The following is a 21,074-nucleotide window of genomic DNA, read 5'->3' as shown; positions in this document are numbered from 1 at the left end:
TCTTGTCCCACGGTGGAGCGTTATACCAATTCATCCTTCTATGTATGGATTCTTATGGATTTGTCCAAAGATAATATCTAGATCTTATTAATACTTTTAGAACAACATAACTTTAATTTTTCAAATATTAATAACAGGTTAATGTGTAATTTTTTGGTTTGTATATAACTTATGTAGTTATTTGTGTCAAATGGCTCGTATTACGTTTTTTTACCAATATTTAGTTTAGGGCTTTTTATATGAAAATTATATTTGACTATAAAATTATAATTAAATCATATTACCAAAATTAATTCTAAATATGTCACTATTTCCTATATATCATAAATAAAGCATGATTTTATATCATAATTTTAGAATTTTAGACCCTGGAAAATAAATCTTAAACCTCTAGTCTATAAACTTTAATCCTTAAAATATATTAAAAGTATTGTTTTGCTTAGTTTGACAAAGATGAAATTTTTACTTGGGCATGCTTGTTAAAGAGATTTTTAAAGTAAAATTAGAAGTTTGAGTAATATTAGAGGTTTTGACTAGTCAAACCTCTGTAGTGTGTTTAGTGAAGAGATATTTGAAAAAGTTGATTGGATTCAAAAAGCTAATTTTGAAAAAACTCATTTTATAAGCCTTTTCAATTAGTTTATTGCTCCATCTCTTTTTATGGACATTTTTACCCTCTAATTAATACCCTTTAATCTCAAATAAATGTTTTACCATGTTCTTATTTGATATTTTACATAAATAGCTAGCAATCAAATAATTTTATCAAACAAGTTCACACAATCCACTTGTCAAATTAGCTAGTCAAATCTGCTAATAAAAAAGGTAACCAACTAAGAGTTAATGTAATCAGCTAACAGTTAATTGTTAAACATGTTCTTAATATAATTCTTCAAAAATGAATTTTCGTATAAATTTCCCTTTTAATTTTATTAGTTACTCATGTTAACCAACTTAATTTTCACGTCCCTTTGTGTCAATTCATTTAAAATTGAGTTGTGTTTATGTTGATCTAAATCATGTCTTTTATCAATTTTAAGTTCTTAGTTATACATATCAAGGAGTCGAAAATTTAAATTCTTACACTTTTTTTTTTTTTAATTTCAAATCTAAAAACCATTTGCATTTGAATTTTGTTAATCGAACTTTTAAAGTCAATTAATTCCATAAGTACTAATGTTGAGCTTAACTATTAATTTATGATTATTGTCAAAAACTTGGACATCAAGTTTTTTTTTTTTTTTTTTATTTGTGTGGGGAACAAGTCTAGTAATCATGGGGATGAAGCCTTGCGTCCTATCAATACAAGTCTCAAATAAACACAAGATTGAAGTACTGTATGGTGGAGCAAAGAATTATATGAAAGCAATATAAAGGACAATTTCTACTATATGCAATATTTTTTTAATCCCCACCATATGTTGTATTTTTTTGTGGCGATATAAAACATCCACCATAATATATTACATGAATTGTGGCAAAATTATAGTGTATACTTATATTTTGTGGGAAAATTATGAATTCCCACAAATATATTGTAATTAGTGGGGATTTTAGTTTCCTCACTAATTTTTCACCACAAAAAATTCAATTTCTTATAGTGATCATTTGCGTTTAGAATTAATGAATTTTTTTAGTTCGTGAGTTTCATAAATTATTTTATCTTCAGTAAATATTCATCATTCCTCGTAGATGTGGACATAATTAGCCAAACTGCATAAAAATTATATTGTGAGTTAATTAACCTATAATTTTTTTTGATCGTATATCAAACTTATTTAATCAATACCTGATTCAGTCTAACAACCGGAATATATAAACTAATTTTGATATAAATTTATGTATAAAACAGGTATAAGCTGAAATGAAAAAGATTGTACTATTACTAAGGGTCATTTATTTTGTGGAAATAATATTTTCTTGGCTTTTCAAGTTTTATAGTCTTAGAATGAGAAGTTATATTTTTGAGCATTTGATGTAAGTGTTAGAGTATTATTTAAATTATGGAATTAAAACAAAATGATGAAAAAGGTTTTGAACATAAATGAATTCATGAAAATCATTACAATATAACTAAAATTTCATTTAAGTGCTAGTTGTGATTAAAAAAGAATATATGAAAAGAGAAGGCAAGGTAAAAACAATAATGTTTGAGCAATTAATTAAACATCTGAAAATAAAAAGTAAATAATCTTATTTAGGCGTTGATTAATGAGTAATACTAATTATAGGATGGAGTTGAAGCATTAGGTCCTTGGAGTACTTCCATAATCCTGTTTGCGATGGCAGTTGCATAAACACAAGATCCTTCAGTTATCTGCGCAAATGGATTAGAATTAGAAATAGAAATGAAGAAAATGAAGATGTAATTAAGAAAAAGGATGGATGTAATTATTACTTTGGTGTTAAAGAGAAAGCTATAGTAATCACCAACATGGCCACCAGCAACATGATGAAGATCAAGGTGAAGTTCATCAAGGACTTTCGATACATAAAGCAAACGATTCATTCTCTTTCTCTGAACAAGTTTAATGGTAACTTCATCATCGATTATTCGAACATCAACTTCACTATCCTTTGATTTCCTTTGAAGCCAAGAGCTTCTTAGTGATCCATTTCCATTCTTGAATGCTTCTTCACCACCGGGTTCCGTTGAATCTAATTCTTCTTCTGTTTTGAGTCTCTTGATGTTCCTGTCTCTACCATTACCACTACGACATCTCTTCTTCTCCACTAACATTTTCAGTTCATTTACGCTTCTCATTAGCTCTTTTATGTATCCAATTGCATCTCCAACTATTGATGCTCTATCTTTCTTTCCCATCAAACAACCATACAAAACAATCTACTCAATAATAATAATCTCAAATCAAATAATCAAATCAAATAATAAAACAAATCTCAGGTACCTTGGTAGGGTTAGGAACTAAATCCCTTAGGATTTGGTAAGTATCCTTGACGTGTACTCTCCTTTGGCGTTCATTCACGAATTGTTTGCTTACTTTTCCAGATTTCCTTATTGCTCCTCCTCCTTTACCCATATTAAAATTGAATTCCATTACTCCATCATCAATCTGCTGTTCTCCTTCGCAATCCTGGTAAAGTGGAGATTGAAACAAATCCCTAATCAAAGGAGGTTGGGGGAGGTACAAAATAGGGTCAGAAGAAATATCGGGCATGGGAAGGTCTCCGGTGAAGGAGATTGAAGAATTGGGTAGGAATGAAGAGCATTTGGATAAGTGGTAAAGGGTGAGATCTGGTACTGGTAAAGAAGAATTGAAAGGTAAAAGGTGATTATTGGATGATGAATCTTGGAGTAAAGCCGCCATTTCAAGGTGATTCTGAAGCTGAATTTCCATGGCAGCAGAAGAAAGGTCTTGTGTTGAAAGTCTGTGATTATTGTTCTCTTCAAAGGAATCTGTTTGTTGGTACATTTTTCTTTTTTCTGGAAGAAGAAATCAAATCAAATTACAGAGGAAAAAGAAGTTAGGAAATTGAAAAAGAAAGAGAGAGAAAGATGGAACTGCAAAAGGTGCATGCCATACCATACGTATTATTATTCTCACAAAGGGAAGTTGGTTACTCTCATTCTTCCTACTGGGCCCCACTCTCTTTTCTTTTCTAATTTTATTACAAATTCAGTCTTGCTTCCTTAACCATCAAAAAAGTGACCACTCGATAAAGTAAATTATCTACCCTCCTTTTTTTACATTTTCTTTTATTCTTTCTTTAACATGTATAAACAGATTTTACAAAGGAAAATTATAAACTTGGGTCAAATAGGAGATTCATTTACATATTTAATTCATTTACTCAAAGTACTGTATATTTAGATTATTTTTGTATGACTTTTCCAAAATACCATCAATATGTTTGTAATTTTACGGCGTGGCCGTCAACCTCCCGTCTGACTTCGTGAAACGATGCTTTCGCAACGTATGCAAAGCTAATGTTTGGCTTAGTTGATGATTTTAATCCGCATATGCGAAATCTGGACGTGTTTTTAAGAGTGTTCGCAAAGTGGTATATAACAAAAAAGGTCAAACAACAAGAGATTCTAACATTAAATGCATAATATTATCAAAATTTACAACAAAATTGCCACAATAAACTCCTTTCAAATCATTTCAAAGTAAACGTGGTGAATCTGGAGGGAAATTTCTCTCTTTACAGGAAGTTCAGACTTTTTGGGATAATAAATGGAAGTGCAGACTTTTTGGGATGGATGTTTTCCATGGTGCACACCAAGGTTGGTACAATCTCTCATAACAAATCATTTTAAAGTGAATGTTTCAATCTTGAGGGAAATTTCTCCCTATATAGGAAGGAAAGTCATCTCCCCTACACCTCATAAGCCGCCTTCCAAAAAGGGATGTTATGTATTCAACCACCTTCAGAAAAAATTAACCGTGTTAGGCAGAAAAAATGACGATTTGTGTTCATTAAATGAGGATTAGCGAAGCATGCAAATGTAAATGTGTAGAGAAGATGATGATTTTTCTTAGCGAATCGATGTTTTCGCGAAGTATGCAAGGTCTGAAATGTGACGATCTACGTTGCATACCGATGCTTTCGCGAAGTCTGCGAGTGAAATCATGAACTTTTCTACTCGCAGACTTCGCGAAATAATCGATTCGCTAAGTAGATCGTCACGTTTCAGGCTCTTTCTCATTGCAGATCTTCACGAAATCATCGACTACGCGAAGTGATTTTCAGGGAAAACAGAGAAAACAGTAGGTACTTACATTTTTCGCGTCTTTCACCCTTAAAATCGACAATAACAATATGATAAATTGAGAAAAATAATGAAAATAACGTAGAATAACCATTTCTTCGATGGTCACAAGAAGAAAGAAACAAAGGAACAAGCAGGAACAGGAATATGAAGAACCATGGCTTCATTTTCTAGGATTAGAAAGATGAAGAATCAAGAGATGAAGAGAGGAAGAAGAGAAATACATTGTGATGTGGAGAAATTGTGCACATTTCGTGCAATTTAAAGAAAGAGAGAAAGATCAAAGGTCTGAAAATCATTTGGGGAAGAGCAGCGGGTTCGCGTAACCGGAAAGGAGAAGAGGGAAGATAAAAGGGTAAGGTATTTTGGAAAAGTCACACAAAAATAGTCTAGATATGTAATAGGTTAAGAAAATGGGTTAAATATATAAATGAGTCTCCCATTTAATTCAATTTTATAATTTTTCCATTTTACAAATCAAATTGTTCAAATAAATAATTTGAGATTCTTTTTGGTTATTTATTTATTTATTTAAGCATTAGAATAAAAATAAAAACCAACTAACTTGTACCAACAATCCCCAATAATAAATATCTCATAGCAACAATAAACATCTGTTTGTTTACTACTATTATTTATTATTAGCTAATTAATTATTAATATTTAATAAAATTATAATTAAATATTACTGTTAGTATATAAAATGTTTAATACATATATATTTTAAATAAATTATAAAAATAAAAATTATAATACATAAATTAATAAAAAAAATAATCTAAATAACTAAATAATAATTAAAAATTTCTACCAAAAAAAAAAAAAAAATAATAATTAAAAATATTAATCTATTGAATAAAGCAAAACATTGTCCTTTCGAAAATAATATTATAAAAATATTAATAATGTTAAATAATAAATATGTTTTTTTGGAAATAAAAAGAATAAATTTACCAACATCAAATAAATACAGATAACTATTCATGAAAAACTAAAACGTATGAAAAAAGCTCCAAATCGCTAATGTTTTGGAGCTTTTCATAAAAAAAAATGTTTGTATATATTTGAATTTTATTTTTATTAGGCAATTTGTAAATATAACCCTGTGATTTCACTGATTTACAAATGGATGATTGTGGTTTTTTTGTTACTAAAAGAAGATTAAGGTCTTCGCCTTAGCAAAACTAAGAATTTTTAGGTTGACATCGTGAGTTTTGACTATTGATAATATCAAATTAGAAAATTACAATTAAATTTGTTTAGTGCTACATTTATCATAGAACTATGTTTTCGATTTTCCAAAAATAATAATTTTTGGAGTTTTCTCTCTCGTAATAAAAGTTACCTAAATTACCTCAAAATTAAAAAGTTAATCAATAGTCAAAAAAACTGAGAGTGCCAACAAAAGAAATCTCTTGTTTTGCTAATGACGAGTACCCCACTCCTCTTTTTACAAAAAAAAAAAACATATACTCTAATTTACAAACAAACGAAACCATATTGGTTATATTTGAAATTTGCCTTTCTTTTTTTTATAATCTTTTTTACAAGAAAATGGATATTTCATTAAGAAACAGAATTCAAAGCCATACAAATAAAAGTGGGGGCGCAAAGACCCAAATCCCACGGTCAGACTCAGAACTAGATGCCCTAGTTAACAAGTGGGCAACCCAATTTGCAGTCTGTTTAGAGAATATAACTATATTAAGATCCTTTAAAAGAGCTTTATCCAAAACAATGACAAAATGAGAAACCAGCACACTAGTACTATTAAGTGCCAAAACTAGGAGTTACGAATCCGATTAATCAGTTAATTAGTGTACAATTGTACTAAATTGGTAGACAAACATTAAATATACCAATAATATAATCAGTTACGGGCAATCCAAAAACTATTATACTTAACAAAGATTCTAATAATATAATTCTAAATCAAATATAACTTAGAACAATAAATGACATATACTAATTATATAATAAATCTAATTTCTAATTATATTTAATTTATTTCGTTCTGTTCGGTTAATTCGGTAATTTTGATTTAAAAACAAACCGACCGAAATTACCGAAATATTATAAAAAATAAAACCGAAACCGAACCTAATAGACTGAAAACTGAACTAAAAAAACCGAAATTTATCAGTTCGGTCGGTTATTTCGGTTCGGTTCGGTTTTTGCACACCCCTAACAATAACTCAACATAATTTTACGAAACACTAATAATTGATCAGCTAATAATAAACAGTTAACAACAACAGTAAACAACTAACTACACCAGCTAACAGCAACAACAACTATCAACTAATAGTTAAACCAAACAGACCCTAAAAGCAGCTATTACACTATATTTTATGTGGTTTGGAATAAAAACATTGTTTCAAAAAAAACACCCATAATTATGAATAGCTAAACTAAACATGTCGTTAATTAAGAAATTATAAATTTATAAAGATCCCCCCCAAAAATATAAGATAACAATTAATCACCAAAAGTATAAGATGACAACTTAATTTTTGTTTTTATTTTTTAGACATTATTGTATTATTATTTTTTCGAAAAAAATAAATAAATAAGTACTACTAACATAGACAACAGATGAAACATCGTAACTTTAAATTTACAGAGAAGCAACTGTAATTTAATTTTTATCATCTGAACTATTTTGAACCTTCAGATCTAAATTATTTATTTTATTTTATTTTTAATTATGAAATAATAAGACTATGAATAAATTTTTTTTATCAATATATAGTTTTTTCTTATTTTTTTTATCATCATTCATGTTATTTATATACAGTAAAACCTCTATATAGGAATACACTTGGGACCGAACTATTTGTATAACAATTGGGAGGTTATTACTAAATAGAGTTTGGTATAATAAAAAATTTCAACATATATAATTTTAAATTTTAAATAATACCACTTGAAATTGGTTAAGATTATCATAGGCATACATGGTTTATATATAATGTATAACAATAGACATTAATGGAATAAATTAAATATTTAGAATTTCAATTTAGAGTTTAGGTTTTCAATATATAGATAATTGAAAGAGTTTTATGGGAAAAATATAAACATCAATGAGAATACTAAATATTTATAATTTCAAGTTGTAGTTTGGGTTTCCAACTCGTAAATAATTTCAATAGTTTTTTTTAATATTTTATGATTTAGTTTGAATTCTTAATATATACATATAAATATATAATTATTACTATATGGAGGCATAATTTCTAAAGGTGGGACTTGAAAAGTGTATAACAAATAACGTTTGTGAGGTTATTCCTATTTATAACTGGCTCAAGTTGGGACCAAGTTTTTTTTATAACAAAATAGAGGTTATTCCTATATAGAGTATTCCTATATAGAGGTTTTACTGTATTTAGGTATTTAATCATCTTGTTGTTGTTTTTAATTTTTTTATAGTACCATCTTGTTGAATTTAGATTTGAACTATTCTTAAAAGTCAAATCTGGAATATTATTTAAGAAAAAAGAGTTGTTAACTACTTCAACTAACAGTTTATATTATTTTTCGGTCTAAGTGCTTCAAATTTTCCTATTTTGTGGATCTATTTTGAAGAAGAAGTTCATTCTTCCTCCTTCTCTCGGGTTAAGTTTAATGTATTTTTCTTTATCGTAATTTCTTTTTAATCAGTGTTTATATATTTTATCGGATCTCTTTATCAGTTTGAATTGTATTTGCTCTCTATTATTTTGCTATTCAAACGTTTTTCGGATTTAGCAAGAACGGAAATGATTTATTTTGTCCGTGGATCAATATATCTACATGGTTTTAACAAAAAAGGGACTTAGATCCGACCTAAATGATGGGTAAATTTCACCAATGGTGTACAACCTTTGCCTCATTTCACACTTTGGTGTACAACCTTCATTTTGTCACACTAATATATACGAACTTACAGGTGACCTCACACTATGGTGTACAGCAGGTAAAAATGACCGGTCAATGCAAAGTCAACGCGCCACATCAGCGGTTTGACCGGTCAAAAAGTCAAAAATTGACCCACCACATGTGCAATTACTTTTATACCCTTTTATTTTCCACTAATTAAAAACTCCTACTTTCTTCTTCCTCCAACTTCTCTCTAACTCCTCTCTCTCTCTCTCCTTTTAATTTTCTACTGCTCCTTTTATTGGCCCATGGTGGATTGTGTCCTCCTTGCAACAACAGATTCTTCATGCATCCTCCTCACAACAAAGGTGCCTAAAAATGCAACAAATTCTTCATGCGTCCTCCTCACAGCAGCTATGAAAATTATCAATGACACAACTTCAAACGCAAAATTATAACAAGATCTGGGACTAAAACAAAATGGATAATTTAATAATGATTACCAATTTTCATAATGCAAGTTGAACATGTGTAATGATGGGTTGTCTAATGATTACATGATTCAATTTGGGGGGTTTTTGGATGTGGGTTTAGTTTAGAGTGAGAAAGGGAGTGAAGAATTTGAGGAAGAGAAACCATTGAAACTGGGGATTGAATACAAATTGAATTTGGGATTTTTCTGGAATTGGGAAGATGGTTAGTAAATCACATTGTGTCTGCTTGTAACACCTGGATACTAATTAGCAAATTAATAAATTAAGCTAGTGTAAGTAAATTACCTATTAAAACATGCTGACAATGCTAAGATAATATGCGATAGGATTGGTGTGTTAGAAATCTTAGATTTCATCATAATATTAGACAAACATAATTGCCTAGATGTTTGAATAAAATGATTTTCACAAACACTTAATAACAGTCAGAAGAGCGTACCTTGATCCATGATAATTATAATCGAGTTCTTCTGGAATCACGAGAATTGTGTTTCTCTCACTTAACCCTTTAGACTTTACAGATTTTCTAGATGGAGAGAAAACGACTTTTAGATAAGTTAGAGAGAGGACCAATTCTTATTTATGTTCTATAAATATACCTTCCATCAAGGCATCTCTTCATCCATAAGGTACATTTTCATTAATAAACCAATAGGATTCAATGTACCATTTGGTTGATCAAACATGATGATTGATCGTACCCTTACGTAAACTGGCCAATAGGATTTATTGTTTTATTTTATCAAACCATATAAGTATATAATATACTAGACCATATTTTAACTTGATGTAAATTATGGAAAATCCAACATTCTCCCACTTGGTCCGTATGAAATTATATATATACAGTTTAATAACAAACATAAGGCGCGCATTAAAAATAAATCCATTACCATACTGGTCACAACATAAAGTCATTATTAAGCAATAAGACTAATAAGGATCATAGCGGTCGTATGTCAGTTTATCGACATAGTTCCTTCCATGTATCACAATATAAATCTTATGCTTTACATGAACTATAATAAGGTTTTTCATGATGGTCCAACAATAATGTCTTTCTTGGAGACTATATCCTGTTTAATTCCCTTAATGCATTCATGTATATATACTATTCATAAGAAACAGGATTCATAAAAATTTATATCAGAAACAATATTGAAATGAGCTCAGAGTGTCAAATACATTATAACGTAAGATATAATTATAACATCATTAGTGATATCCGATAATCCCCATTCTTTCAACATGTTCCCTAAATACCTTAGGGGATAATCCTTTTGTCAACGGATCCGCAACCATAACATTTGTGCTAATATGTTCTATTGACACTCTTTGTTTCTGAACTTCTTCTTTAACAACAAGGTATTTAATTTCCATATGTTTAGCACCTTGAGAATACTTGTCGTTTTTTTTTAAAAAAAAAACTGCTGCAGAATTATCACATTAAATTTTCAGCGGCTTGGCAATACTATCGACAATTCCAAGTCCTGAAATAAAGTTCTGCAACCATAATACATTTATCGTGGCCTCAAATCATGCCACGAATTCAACCTTCATAGTGGATGTAGCAATTATTGATGCCTTTTAATATATGCTTTCTGAGACAATCCCAATAATCCTTGTGATTTTTCACGAAATATTTCTATTCCAATCACATAGGATGTCTCAACCATATCTTTTATTTCAAAGCTTTTAGAAAGAAATTCTTTGATTTGACGTAATAAACCAAGATTGTTAGTTGCAATCAAGATATCGTCAACATACAGAACTAGAATTATAAACTTACTCCCACTGATCTTCAGATATATACATTGATCAATAATGTTTTCCTTAAATCCAAAAGATGAAGGAATTAAGAACAAACGTTACTAGAAAATTTTCATTCACTTCCATTTCCATAGACTTTAGTCTTGTAGCAAACATTTCAATAATATCTTGATGCATGGTACAAGAACCATCAAACTTAATAGTGGTTAAAGTACCCATTAGTGTCCCAGCAAGAGACTTATCAGCAGACTCAGACTGGGAACATTCTTCCACAAATTTCATAAATTCCCTAGCACTTTCGGTTTTATTTATCGTGGACTTTATGTTGTTTGCTACTGTCATTCGCATAAACATTAAGCTTAGTCTGTTAGATTTTTCCCATGCTTTATAGGCAGATCTCTGTTCGGCACTACTAGTAGCGGTAAGTGCATTAGGTGCATCAATTAAGAGTGCCAAATCAAGATCTAAAATGCCAAGGTGAAATTGAATTTGTTCACACCATTCAGAGAAATTAAGTTCATTGAACTTAGTTACAGACATAGCTTGCGAATGAAGAGAAACAGGAACAGATGCTTTAAAGATATATAAATATACCCATCCATTAATGCTTTGAGTAATAAATTTAATTTCAATAATATAGATCCATAATTTTACCATCATCAAATGTACATTGAAATTTTCCTTTGGGTAAAATAACAATATACAACAATCAAACAAAACATAATTGATGCTTAATTTAATTACACGTAATTTGTAATTAATATACTCCAATTAGATATATTTGTTATCTTTGGATATACTAAACATGTCTAATCAAGCATATCAATTTACCACATAATGTCCATAAATTATTAAATAATCAATCAACCTTTGGGCGATTCATAATATTTTATAACAATGAACTCCAATATACTCGTGATAAAATATTTTCATATTATCTCAGTTATAAGCATCACATACACACGAGTAATTCAATTTTCTTTAATATAACATCTATAAAACCTTTCTAATTTGGCCACTTTGGTGACTAACAAATTACACATAATATAGATATCAAATTAAATATATATACTCAGAACAACAGTTCATATGTACATTATGCATATAAATAATTTGTGCCCATACTTAAACCTTTGCCTTTAATTTGAACATTGTAATATTGATAACATCGGGATATTATCGCAAGGATCAAAAGAGATAATCGCCTCAAGTATGCCACGTGGCATAGGAAGCCGCCCGGTGGATCCCCCTGGGTTAGCTCTAAGAGATCCGCTGGCGGATCTCTATGGCGAATCTCTCCATTTACCTAAGTAACGGCTAACCGTCAACTCGGCCATAATGATCATTAAATGAATCATTAATAGTCTTAACCCGCCAGGTTAAGAGTAACTTGTAACCGCCATTAAATGAGCATTAATGGAGACTCTCTAGTTACCTAGAAGTTACAAATCCATCAAACTATAAATAGCCTACGTCTAGGCTATCGAGGTATATATTCTTACTCTTCGCTAAGCTTTGTCCATACAGTTTATTCTCCATATTTGTCACTGACTTTGGCATCGGAGTGTCCCCAGCCGATCCCAACGGCGCCTCACAGGGACGTGATCCAATCAGAAATTTCTCCAGTGTTATCAATTGGTGCGGTGAGCGTGGAATCCTTGGTCAAATAAAGGATTTTTTGTTCACACTGAAACTTCATGACGAAGGAAAGACGAAATTCCTCCTCTGAGATTAAATCACTGATAATTACACCGCCAAGTGCTGGTCGCACAGATACGACCACTCCTGAGAATTGTTATAAATGTCACAAGGAAAATGGCTATGCGGATGCTCGCTGGAAGTTGACTTGAAAAACCAAACGACTTGGTGGACAAGGTAAATTGGATCGATTTATCCAAATAGAAGGAAGAGAAGATGATAGACTCAAGGAGGACTCGACGAAAAGGAAGAGAAAAAACATAATTAACGTCATATCTGGCGGACCTGGTTATCAGCCAACGGCAAAGAAGGCAAGGATGACCACCCTTGAGAGAATGTCATTAAACCGCCCTTTTTCAGATACAGGTCAGAAGATTGCACCCCATGCGGACGCACTGGTTGTCACCGTGAGGGTTGAAGGTTGGGAAATGAGGCGAGTAATGATTGATATGGGAAGTTCATGTAACATCATTACGCGAGGAGCATTCGCTAAACTCAAAATTGATCCTGTCCGGGTAGAACCAACTGTGGTCGATATTTTAGGAGTAACTGGTCATACCATTCAGACGAAAGGTCAGGTTACTTTGGACTGCGAGCTTACTGGGGATGATCAAGTTTGGAAAGAAGATTTGGAGTTTTCAATCTTAGATGGACAATTAGCTTACAATGTTATCCTTGGATGACCTTTTATCTCCGAAGTTGCAGCTCTTATCTCCATTCGCCATTTAACACTCTACATTCCCACGGTCAAGGGATGCATGATGGTCAAAGGTTGTCAAAAAGTAGCCCAAGAGACATATTCTGCATCCTTAATGATTCGCCCTCAATCTAAGGAGGAGGATGAGGAGGAACGCGTCACAATGGCTTTGGGGGAAACCGAAATGTACCCTGTGGCGGATGGGAAGCAGGTGCGGATAGCTAAAAGTCTACAAGGTGAGATTAGAGACGCAATCACCAAAGTACTTGGCGAAACTGAAGATGTTTTCGCGTGGAAGGATGAAGTACTCCCCGGGATTAGCCCAGACGTGATCACCCATAAACTCAACATTGACAAAAACGCGGTTCCTGTGGCTCAGAAGAGGAGAAACCATGGTCCGGAAAGGAAAAAAGTGATTGAGGATGAAATCGCCAAGCTCCAAAAGGCGGATGCCATCGAGGAGGTGCTGTATACCCAGTGGTTGGCGAACATCGTACTAGTCAAGAAAGCTGGCGGGTCTTATCGTATGTGTATCGATTTCACAGATCTTAATAAAGCTTGCCCCAAAGATAATTATCCTCTACCGTGCATAGACATGCTTGTAGATGGAACTTCCGGTCACGCAATGTATTCCTTTACTGATGTAAAGTCTAGTTATCATCAAATCCCTATGGAGCCCTCGGATAGAATCAAGACCTCGTTCGTAACACATCAGGCCACTTATTGTTTCAAAGTTATGCCCTTCGGGCTCAAGAATGCGGGAGCTACCTATCAAAGGATGATGAACAAGATATTCGCGGACAATAAAAGTGGTAATTATTCCGTCTACGTAGATGACATGATCATTAAAAGCACGACGGCAGAAAGGCATGCAGAAGATATAAAGGAAGTACTGGGCGTACTGTGACACCACAACATCAAGTTAAATCCCGAGAAATGCACTTTTGGAGCTACATATGGAAAATTTTTAGGATTCATGATCAGTGAAAAAGGAGTTAGCCCAAACCCTGACAAAGTCAAAGCAGTTCTTGAGATGCAAGCGCCCCGGAACATCAAGGAGGTACAACGCCTTAACGGGCGTATCATAGCCTTGGGCAGGTTTATTTCTTGCTTAGCCCGTAGATGTCAGCCTTTTTTCGAAGTTATCAAACAGCAAAAAAGCATTCGAGTGGAATGAAGATTGTCAGAATGCCTTTGAAGGAATCAAGCGGTTCCTCATAGAACCACCTATGATGAGTCGACCTGTGAAGGGAGAAGATTTATACATGTATGTATCGGTCATGGATAAAGCCGTATGCACGGTCATGATACGGGAGGAGGATGGCCAACAGTTCCCAATTTATTACGTGAGCAAGGTTTTGAAAGATGCTGAAACCAGATATTCAAGACTAGATAAAATGGCACTGGCTGTTGTAACCACGGCAATACGCCTTAGGCCATATTTTCAGGCGCATACAGTAATAGTTCGTACCAATATACCAATAAGAAAAGTATTGCAGAAGCCGGACACTTCGGAAAGGTTGATGGAATGGGCGATCCGCCTAGGCGAATTTGATGTAAGATATGAGAGCAGGTCATCATTGAAAAGTCAAGTCCTGGCGGACTTCGTGAATGAATTCACTGATGAGGGGATATCTCATCCTAAACCTCCGTTAGAAGAATGGTCGATGTATACCGACGGGGCTTCATCGGCGGAGGGAGCAGGGGTGGGAGTTGTGATCAAGGGTCCCCATTACATAAAATTACGGTACGCAGCAAAATTAAATTTCCATGCCACTAATAATGCTGCTGAGTACGAGGCCCTGATATTGGGTCTACGTATACTTCAAGAGATCACCCCGGAGCGGATCGTGATCTACAGTGATTCAAAACTAATGGTCAACCAAGTCATCAAGAATTACGAGGTAAAAGACGAGATCCTGGCCAAATATGTAGCAGAAGTCAAAAAATTGCTAGATAACCTTGAAGCTAAAGAAGCCAGATGGGAATTGGTTCACATACCAAGAGAATCCAACACAGAGGCGGATCAATTGGCTAAAATGGCTTCTTGTGAGGCAAACTGGGCGGATCCGGACTGTCCCTTCGAGGTAAAAATGGCCCCGACGTTTGTATCTGCAGAAGTAACCCTACTCACAACAGTGGAAGATGATTGGAGGATGGTTATCCGCCAATACTTGCTAAATGGAACATTACCTGAGGATAAAGAAGAGTCGCGAAGGATAATCAGAAGGGCAGCTTATTTCTCCTTGATCAATGATGGTCTTTATAGAAAATCCTTTAGCCACCCTTGGTTGAAGTGCATTCTACCTGAGGAGGGACAGCAAATCCTTAAGGAGCTACATGAGGGATCTTGTGGATCACACGAGGCATCCGCCACGATTTTGAAAAAATCCAGGTTAGCAGGTTTCTACTGGCCCACGGCCGAGTTAGACGCCCAAAGTTTGGTAGAATCTTGTCACAGTTGCCAGATTCATGCAAATGAGTCACACACCACCAAGCACTTCCAAAAACCAATCATAGAGGGCCGTTCGTTCGCCCTCTGGGGAATAGACATTGTTGGCCCATTTCCTCCAACTCGCCGGCAAAAGAGGTATGTAATAGTGGCGGTGGACCATTTCACCAAATGGGTGGAAGCCGAGGCTGTTTCCTCCATTACAGCGGAGCGGATAGTGGAGTTTGTTAGGGACAACATCGTGGGAAGATACGACATTCCACATACTATTATCACCGACAACGGGACACAATTTAACTGTGGCAAATTCAAGGCTTTTTGTGAGGGATTGGGCATCCTGAACAGATTCGCTTCCGTTTATTATCCTCAGTCCAATGGAATGACCGAAGTAACCAACCGAACAATTGTAAAAGGGATAAAAAAGAGACTAGGAGAACACGACAAAAAATGGGCGGATTAGCTTACGAGTGTTTTGTGGGCCTATCGTACAACTCCTAGAACTGCTACGGGAGAAACGCCATTCGCCCTTTCTCATGGAGTGGAGGCCGTAATCCCAGTTGAAATACAAGTCCCCAGTGATCGAGTGGCCTTTTATTGCGAAGAGGACAATGATAAACGGTTAAGGGACCGCCTAGATCGGGTTGAAGACCGTAGAAACCAATCCTATGTGCGCGTGGCAGCGTATAAGCAGCGGATTGCCTCTTATCATGACAAAAATGTCAAGCTTGTGGATTTGAAGATGGGGGATCTGGTGCTTCGTAAAGCTGATAAAATCCAATCTCGAGAAGGCAAAGGCAAGTTAGGGATCAATTGGGTAGGTCCATACCAGATAGTGGAGAAGGTTGGACCAGCCACATTCAAAATACAAGATACGGAGGGCAATACGCTACCACGCACATGGAATCTCCAAAATCTCCGCAAATACTTCGTCAGAAAATGAAGCACGCTCACGGTCTTGAGTACTCTTTTTTCCTTTAGCAAGCTTTTTTTTCCCATGTGGGTTTTCTTGTTAAACGGTTATCAAATGAAGCTCCTTTATAAAAGACCTATTCGCTGTAATAAGGTGTCTTTTCCATTAATAAACATGGTTGATCAACTTTACATCCTTTACTGTTGCAATTTCAGTATGTAACAAAGAGAACATCCCGAGTTCTCTACATTCACAATAGATCCGCCACTAGGCGGATCACGGTCACCGATAGAGTTAAAACGATCCTTGGACGCAAGGTCTCTACACTCTCATATCCTTCCCAGAGAAGGATTTATAAGTCCTGCGGGCGGATCATTTCACCTCAAAGATAGGTAACAAATTGAACCCCTGGGCAGCTTTACTTCCTCCAAGAAGGAATAGAACAGCTTCAAAAGCTTCACAAAGGTTCATATAATGGAGTATGGCTGGCCACCTACTCCAATCTTTAAGTAAAAACGGAAAAATAGGGTTATCCCCTTTCTTCTTCGCCCTCACTACTTGAGGATCCTCCTCCGCATTCATAGATTCGCCACCAGTAAAGATACCACCTAAGGAACAAAATGCTCACCGAAGCATAGAACGGCACGCAGAAGTCCAAAAGCCCTGAAGGACTTTAAAAGCCTTTTGAGGGGGCTTCTGATAACATCGGGATATTATCGCAAGGATCAAAAGAGATAATCGCCTCAAGTATGCCACATGGCATAGGAAGCCGCCCGGTGGATCCCCCTGGGTTAGCTCTAAGAGATCCGCTGGCGGATCTCTATGGCGAATCTCTCCATTTACCTAAGTAACGGCTAACCGTCAACTCGGCCATAATGATCATTAAATGAATCATTAATAGTCTTAACCCGCCAGGTTAAGAGTAACTTGTAACCGCCATTAAATGAGCATTAATGGAGACTCTCTAGTTACCTAGAAGTTACAAATCCATCAAACTATAAATAGCCTACGTCTAGGCTATCGAGGTATATATTCTTACTCTTCGCTAAGCTTTGTCCATACAGTTTATTCTCCATATTTGTCACTGACTTTGGCATCGGAGTGTCCCCAGCCGATCCCAACGGCACCTCACAGGGACGTGATCCGATCAGAAATTTCTCCAGTGTTATCAAATATATAAAAATAATTATAGTCCGTAAGTATTAAAATAAAATAAAAAACTTCGAATTCATCTGACAATTAATGGCCCTTGCTCAGTACAAACTGATTTGCCCAGTAAATATTAATTCAAACTCAGACACATCTCTCTAACATATGGCCGACTTAATTGAAAATGGCCATTCAAAATGTAAACATATTTTGCAATTAATCAAGCATAGAGAAAACGATAACAGTGCCTTTGATTTAAGAACATGATAAAGTATATAAAATCAATAATTTAATTGTTGTTGTTTCTTTTCAAATAACAATTAATCAAATCTTGCATAATACCATAAAGCTTCATCATTGAACAAATTAAAACAATTACATGAAATCAATTTTGGTTAAAGCATATGACACAATAAATTATGTGAAAACATAATCGGAAAATCATCAATTCACAACAAGGCTCTGATACCACATGTTAGAAATCTTAGATTTCATCATAATATTAGACAAACATAATTGCCCAGATGTTTGAATAAGATGATTTTCACAAACACTTAATAACAGTCAGAAGAGCGTACCTTGATCCATGATAATTATAATCGAGTTCTTCTGGAATCACGAGAATTGTGTTTTTCTCACTTAACCCTTTAGACTTTACAGATTTTCTAGATGGAGAGAAAACGACTTTTAGATAAGTTAGAGAGAGGACCAATTCTTATTTATGTTCTATAAATATACCTTCCATCAAGGCATCTCTTCATCCATAAGGTACCTTTTCATTAATGAACCAATAGGATTCAATGTACCATTTGGTTGATCAAACATGATGATTGATCGTACCCTTACGTAAACTGGCCAATAGGATTTATTGTTTTATTTTATCAAACCATATAAGTATATAATATACTAGATCATATTTTAATTTGATGTAAATTATGGAAAATCCAACATGGTGAATAATGGTTTCTGGCAACGATGGAATCTTATGGTGGTATTTGAAGAAAGAGCTGTAAAGCTTAACAATTAAGCTTGGATGTTGGATTTTTTTTTCTTGGTTGCAGTGTTTTCCAGAGGTTTTCTTTTGTAATCCTGATTAATTGAAAATTGATCTTGCTGTTTGGTTTTTTTCTTGGTTGCAGCTTTTGAGGCATTCAATAAAAAAACAACCTAAAGAAAAAAAATAGTTTAGAGCAGTAGGAAACTATGGAGAAAGGTTTTTTTGGCTGGATTGGTACAAAGAAACAGCTTTCATACCTGTAGATTAGAATTTATTAAAAAAAAAATTGTTACAGCAGCCATAGAAGAGAAGAAAAATTGAGGAGAGAGAGTGTATTTTAATGGCGGAGAAAATAGTTTGGGATTAGATATGAAGGGAGGAGAGAGGAGAGAGAATGCACTTTAATGGTTATAGGAGGGAAATCATTTAAGGATATTTTAGTAATTTTATAAATAGTGACTCCACTTTTTTAAATTAGCTGGATAAAAAAAGCTGACATGGCAGGTTGACCAAGCGTTGAACGGTCATTTTTACCTGTTGTACACATAGTGGGAGGTCACATGTAAGTTCGTATATATTAGTGTGACAAAATGAAGGTTGTACACCAAAATGTGAAATAAGGCAAAAATTGTACACCATTGATGAAATTTACCCCCTAAATGATTAAGATTCGATTGCTGATGCTTTTCTGCGGATTTGGATTTCCATGAAGTATATGTTTTATGGGCTTTTGTGTGTTTTATACCTTTTATAGGTTTTTATGCTCTTTGTAGTCATTTTCGTCCCTATTTGGATTTTGTAAGGTTGTTTATCTTACTCGTTTCTTGTTCTTGTTGTACTTATTCTTTTCCAGTCTAATGAAGATATAAGCATTTTCATAAAAAAAAAACAAATTGATATATATATTGCTTATGAACTATTTCAATTATTTAAGACGGATATGAATTTTTTTTCTTTACGAAAATATTAATATTTCATTAAATAAAAAAAATTGCAATACAACATCAAAGTAGTAAGAAATAGAACCTCACATACGTATAGGGTAAGTTTGATGCATGATCAATTAAGGCAAGAAAAAGACTACAAAAAGCAGAAGAAAAAGCCAGTAAAGGTACGACTAACATAGACAAGAGACGAAACACATTTCTCGTAACTCCAAATTCAACTGAACTATTTCAAACCTTCAGATCTAAATCATTTTTTTCAACCATGTAGATTCAGTAATCTATATATAAATAAGATATTACAAAAGTAAAAATTATAAATAATATATGCACTTCAAACGAATTAAGAGATAATGGTAAAATATACTAAATCAAACTAAAAAAACTTAACAAAAGAAAGAAATAAAAATACTAGGAATAACAAAAACGGTGGATTCCTCATTTTTGGGGAAAGACAAGACTTTGTTAGGCTGGTGAAGAAAATTAATGGAGGAGCGGTTCCAAAGAAAATAAAATAGCTTTAATTAGTGAATTAGGATATGAATTTATTTGAGAAGATTATAGAAAATAATATTTAGATATTATCTACATTTGTGGGCAAGATGTAATAAAAAAAAAGTATACATAAATATTTTATATCAAAATTTATTATTCAGTTATAAATATTAGTATTATTATTTTAATAAAATATCTTTCTTTATGATAATTATTAATATAAATAAATTCCATAGAAATAATTTCTCATACTTTTTCTTTTTTTAGCAATTCTTTATAGGTTAATTTTTTTGAATCAAAGAATGCTTTTATTAATCAGTAGCTAGAATTAAGGTTGCACAAAACTAACCGAAAAACCGATTTTCGAAACCGAAACCAAACCGAAAAATAGGTTAACCGTAACCGATGGACTAGTTTACGGTTTTTATTTTAAAAACCGATGGTTAACCGAAACCGAAAAATAAACCGATTACGTATTAATACACATAAAACTAGTATAAATATATGTAGAAATTTAACTATCAATCTATAAATATACATATTTGTATTTAATTTTTAAGTTAAAAATATCAAAATAACTTAAAACTTATTTGTTTTGGCAATTTTGTTAATTAAATTTGAAGTTACATATTTTTATTTAATATTTAAATAATTATATATTTATTTTAAAGTGAATAATTATAAATGTAAAGTGATATTTGCTACGAAAAGTCACTAATGGTTAACCGACCGAAATATAGGTTAACCGACCGAAGTTTATATTAATTGAAATATGGTTAACCGAATTAAATGGACTGGTTAATGGTTTTTGTTAATGGACTGGTTAACCGACCATGTGCACCCCTAGCTAGAATGTTACACAAGAATGATGG

At 33.3% G+C, this 21,074-nt stretch overlaps 1 protein-coding gene across 2 annotated transcripts; it reads right to left on the bottom strand.

Moving 5' to 3' along the window:
- Positions 1–2,128: 2,128 nt before the first annotated feature.
- LOC136226846 (transcription factor bHLH10-like) lies at positions 2,129–3,556 on the bottom strand. 2 transcript variants are annotated; one of them, XM_066015504.1, is made up of 3 exons: positions 2,910–3,556; positions 2,399–2,845; positions 2,129–2,317 (listed from the first exon to the last, which is right to left on the bottom strand). In XM_066015504.1, the coding sequence occupies exons 1-3, from the start codon at positions 3,432–3,434 to the stop codon at positions 2,222–2,224; spliced, it is 1,068 nt and encodes a 355-aa protein (XP_065871576.1). In that variant the 5' UTR covers positions 3,435–3,556; the 3' UTR covers positions 2,129–2,221. The 2 variants fall into 2 exon arrangements, with proteins under 2 accessions (XP_065871576.1, XP_065871578.1); XM_066015506.1 differs by having other exon boundaries at positions 2,399–2,815; positions 2,910–3,551.
- Positions 3,557–21,074: the final 17,518 nt, after the last annotated feature.

This window comes from Euphorbia lathyris, chromosome 4 (assembly GCF_963576675.1).
Source record: "Euphorbia lathyris chromosome 4, ddEupLath1.1, whole genome shotgun sequence".
NCBI classification, from domain to species: Eukaryota; Viridiplantae; Streptophyta; class Magnoliopsida; order Malpighiales; family Euphorbiaceae; genus Euphorbia; species Euphorbia lathyris.
The sequence above is the reverse complement of the archived record's forward strand: the minus strand, read 5'-3'. Positions and strand labels throughout refer to the sequence as shown.

Bases quoted from the DNA above. Each gene is read 5' to 3' on its own strand.
- LOC136226846 (XM_066015504.1), bottom strand. From the start codon at position 3,434: ATGTACCAACAAACAGATTCCTTTGAAGAGAACAATAATCACAGACTT. The intron at 2,846-2,909 runs GTACCTGAGATT...ATTATTGAGTAG, and splicing joins TAGTTCCTAACCCTACCAAG to ATTGTTTTGTATGGTTGTTT. The intron at 2,318-2,398 runs GTAATAATTACA...CCATTTGCGCAG, and splicing joins GCTTTCTCTTTAACACCAAA to ATAACTGAAGGATCTTGTGT.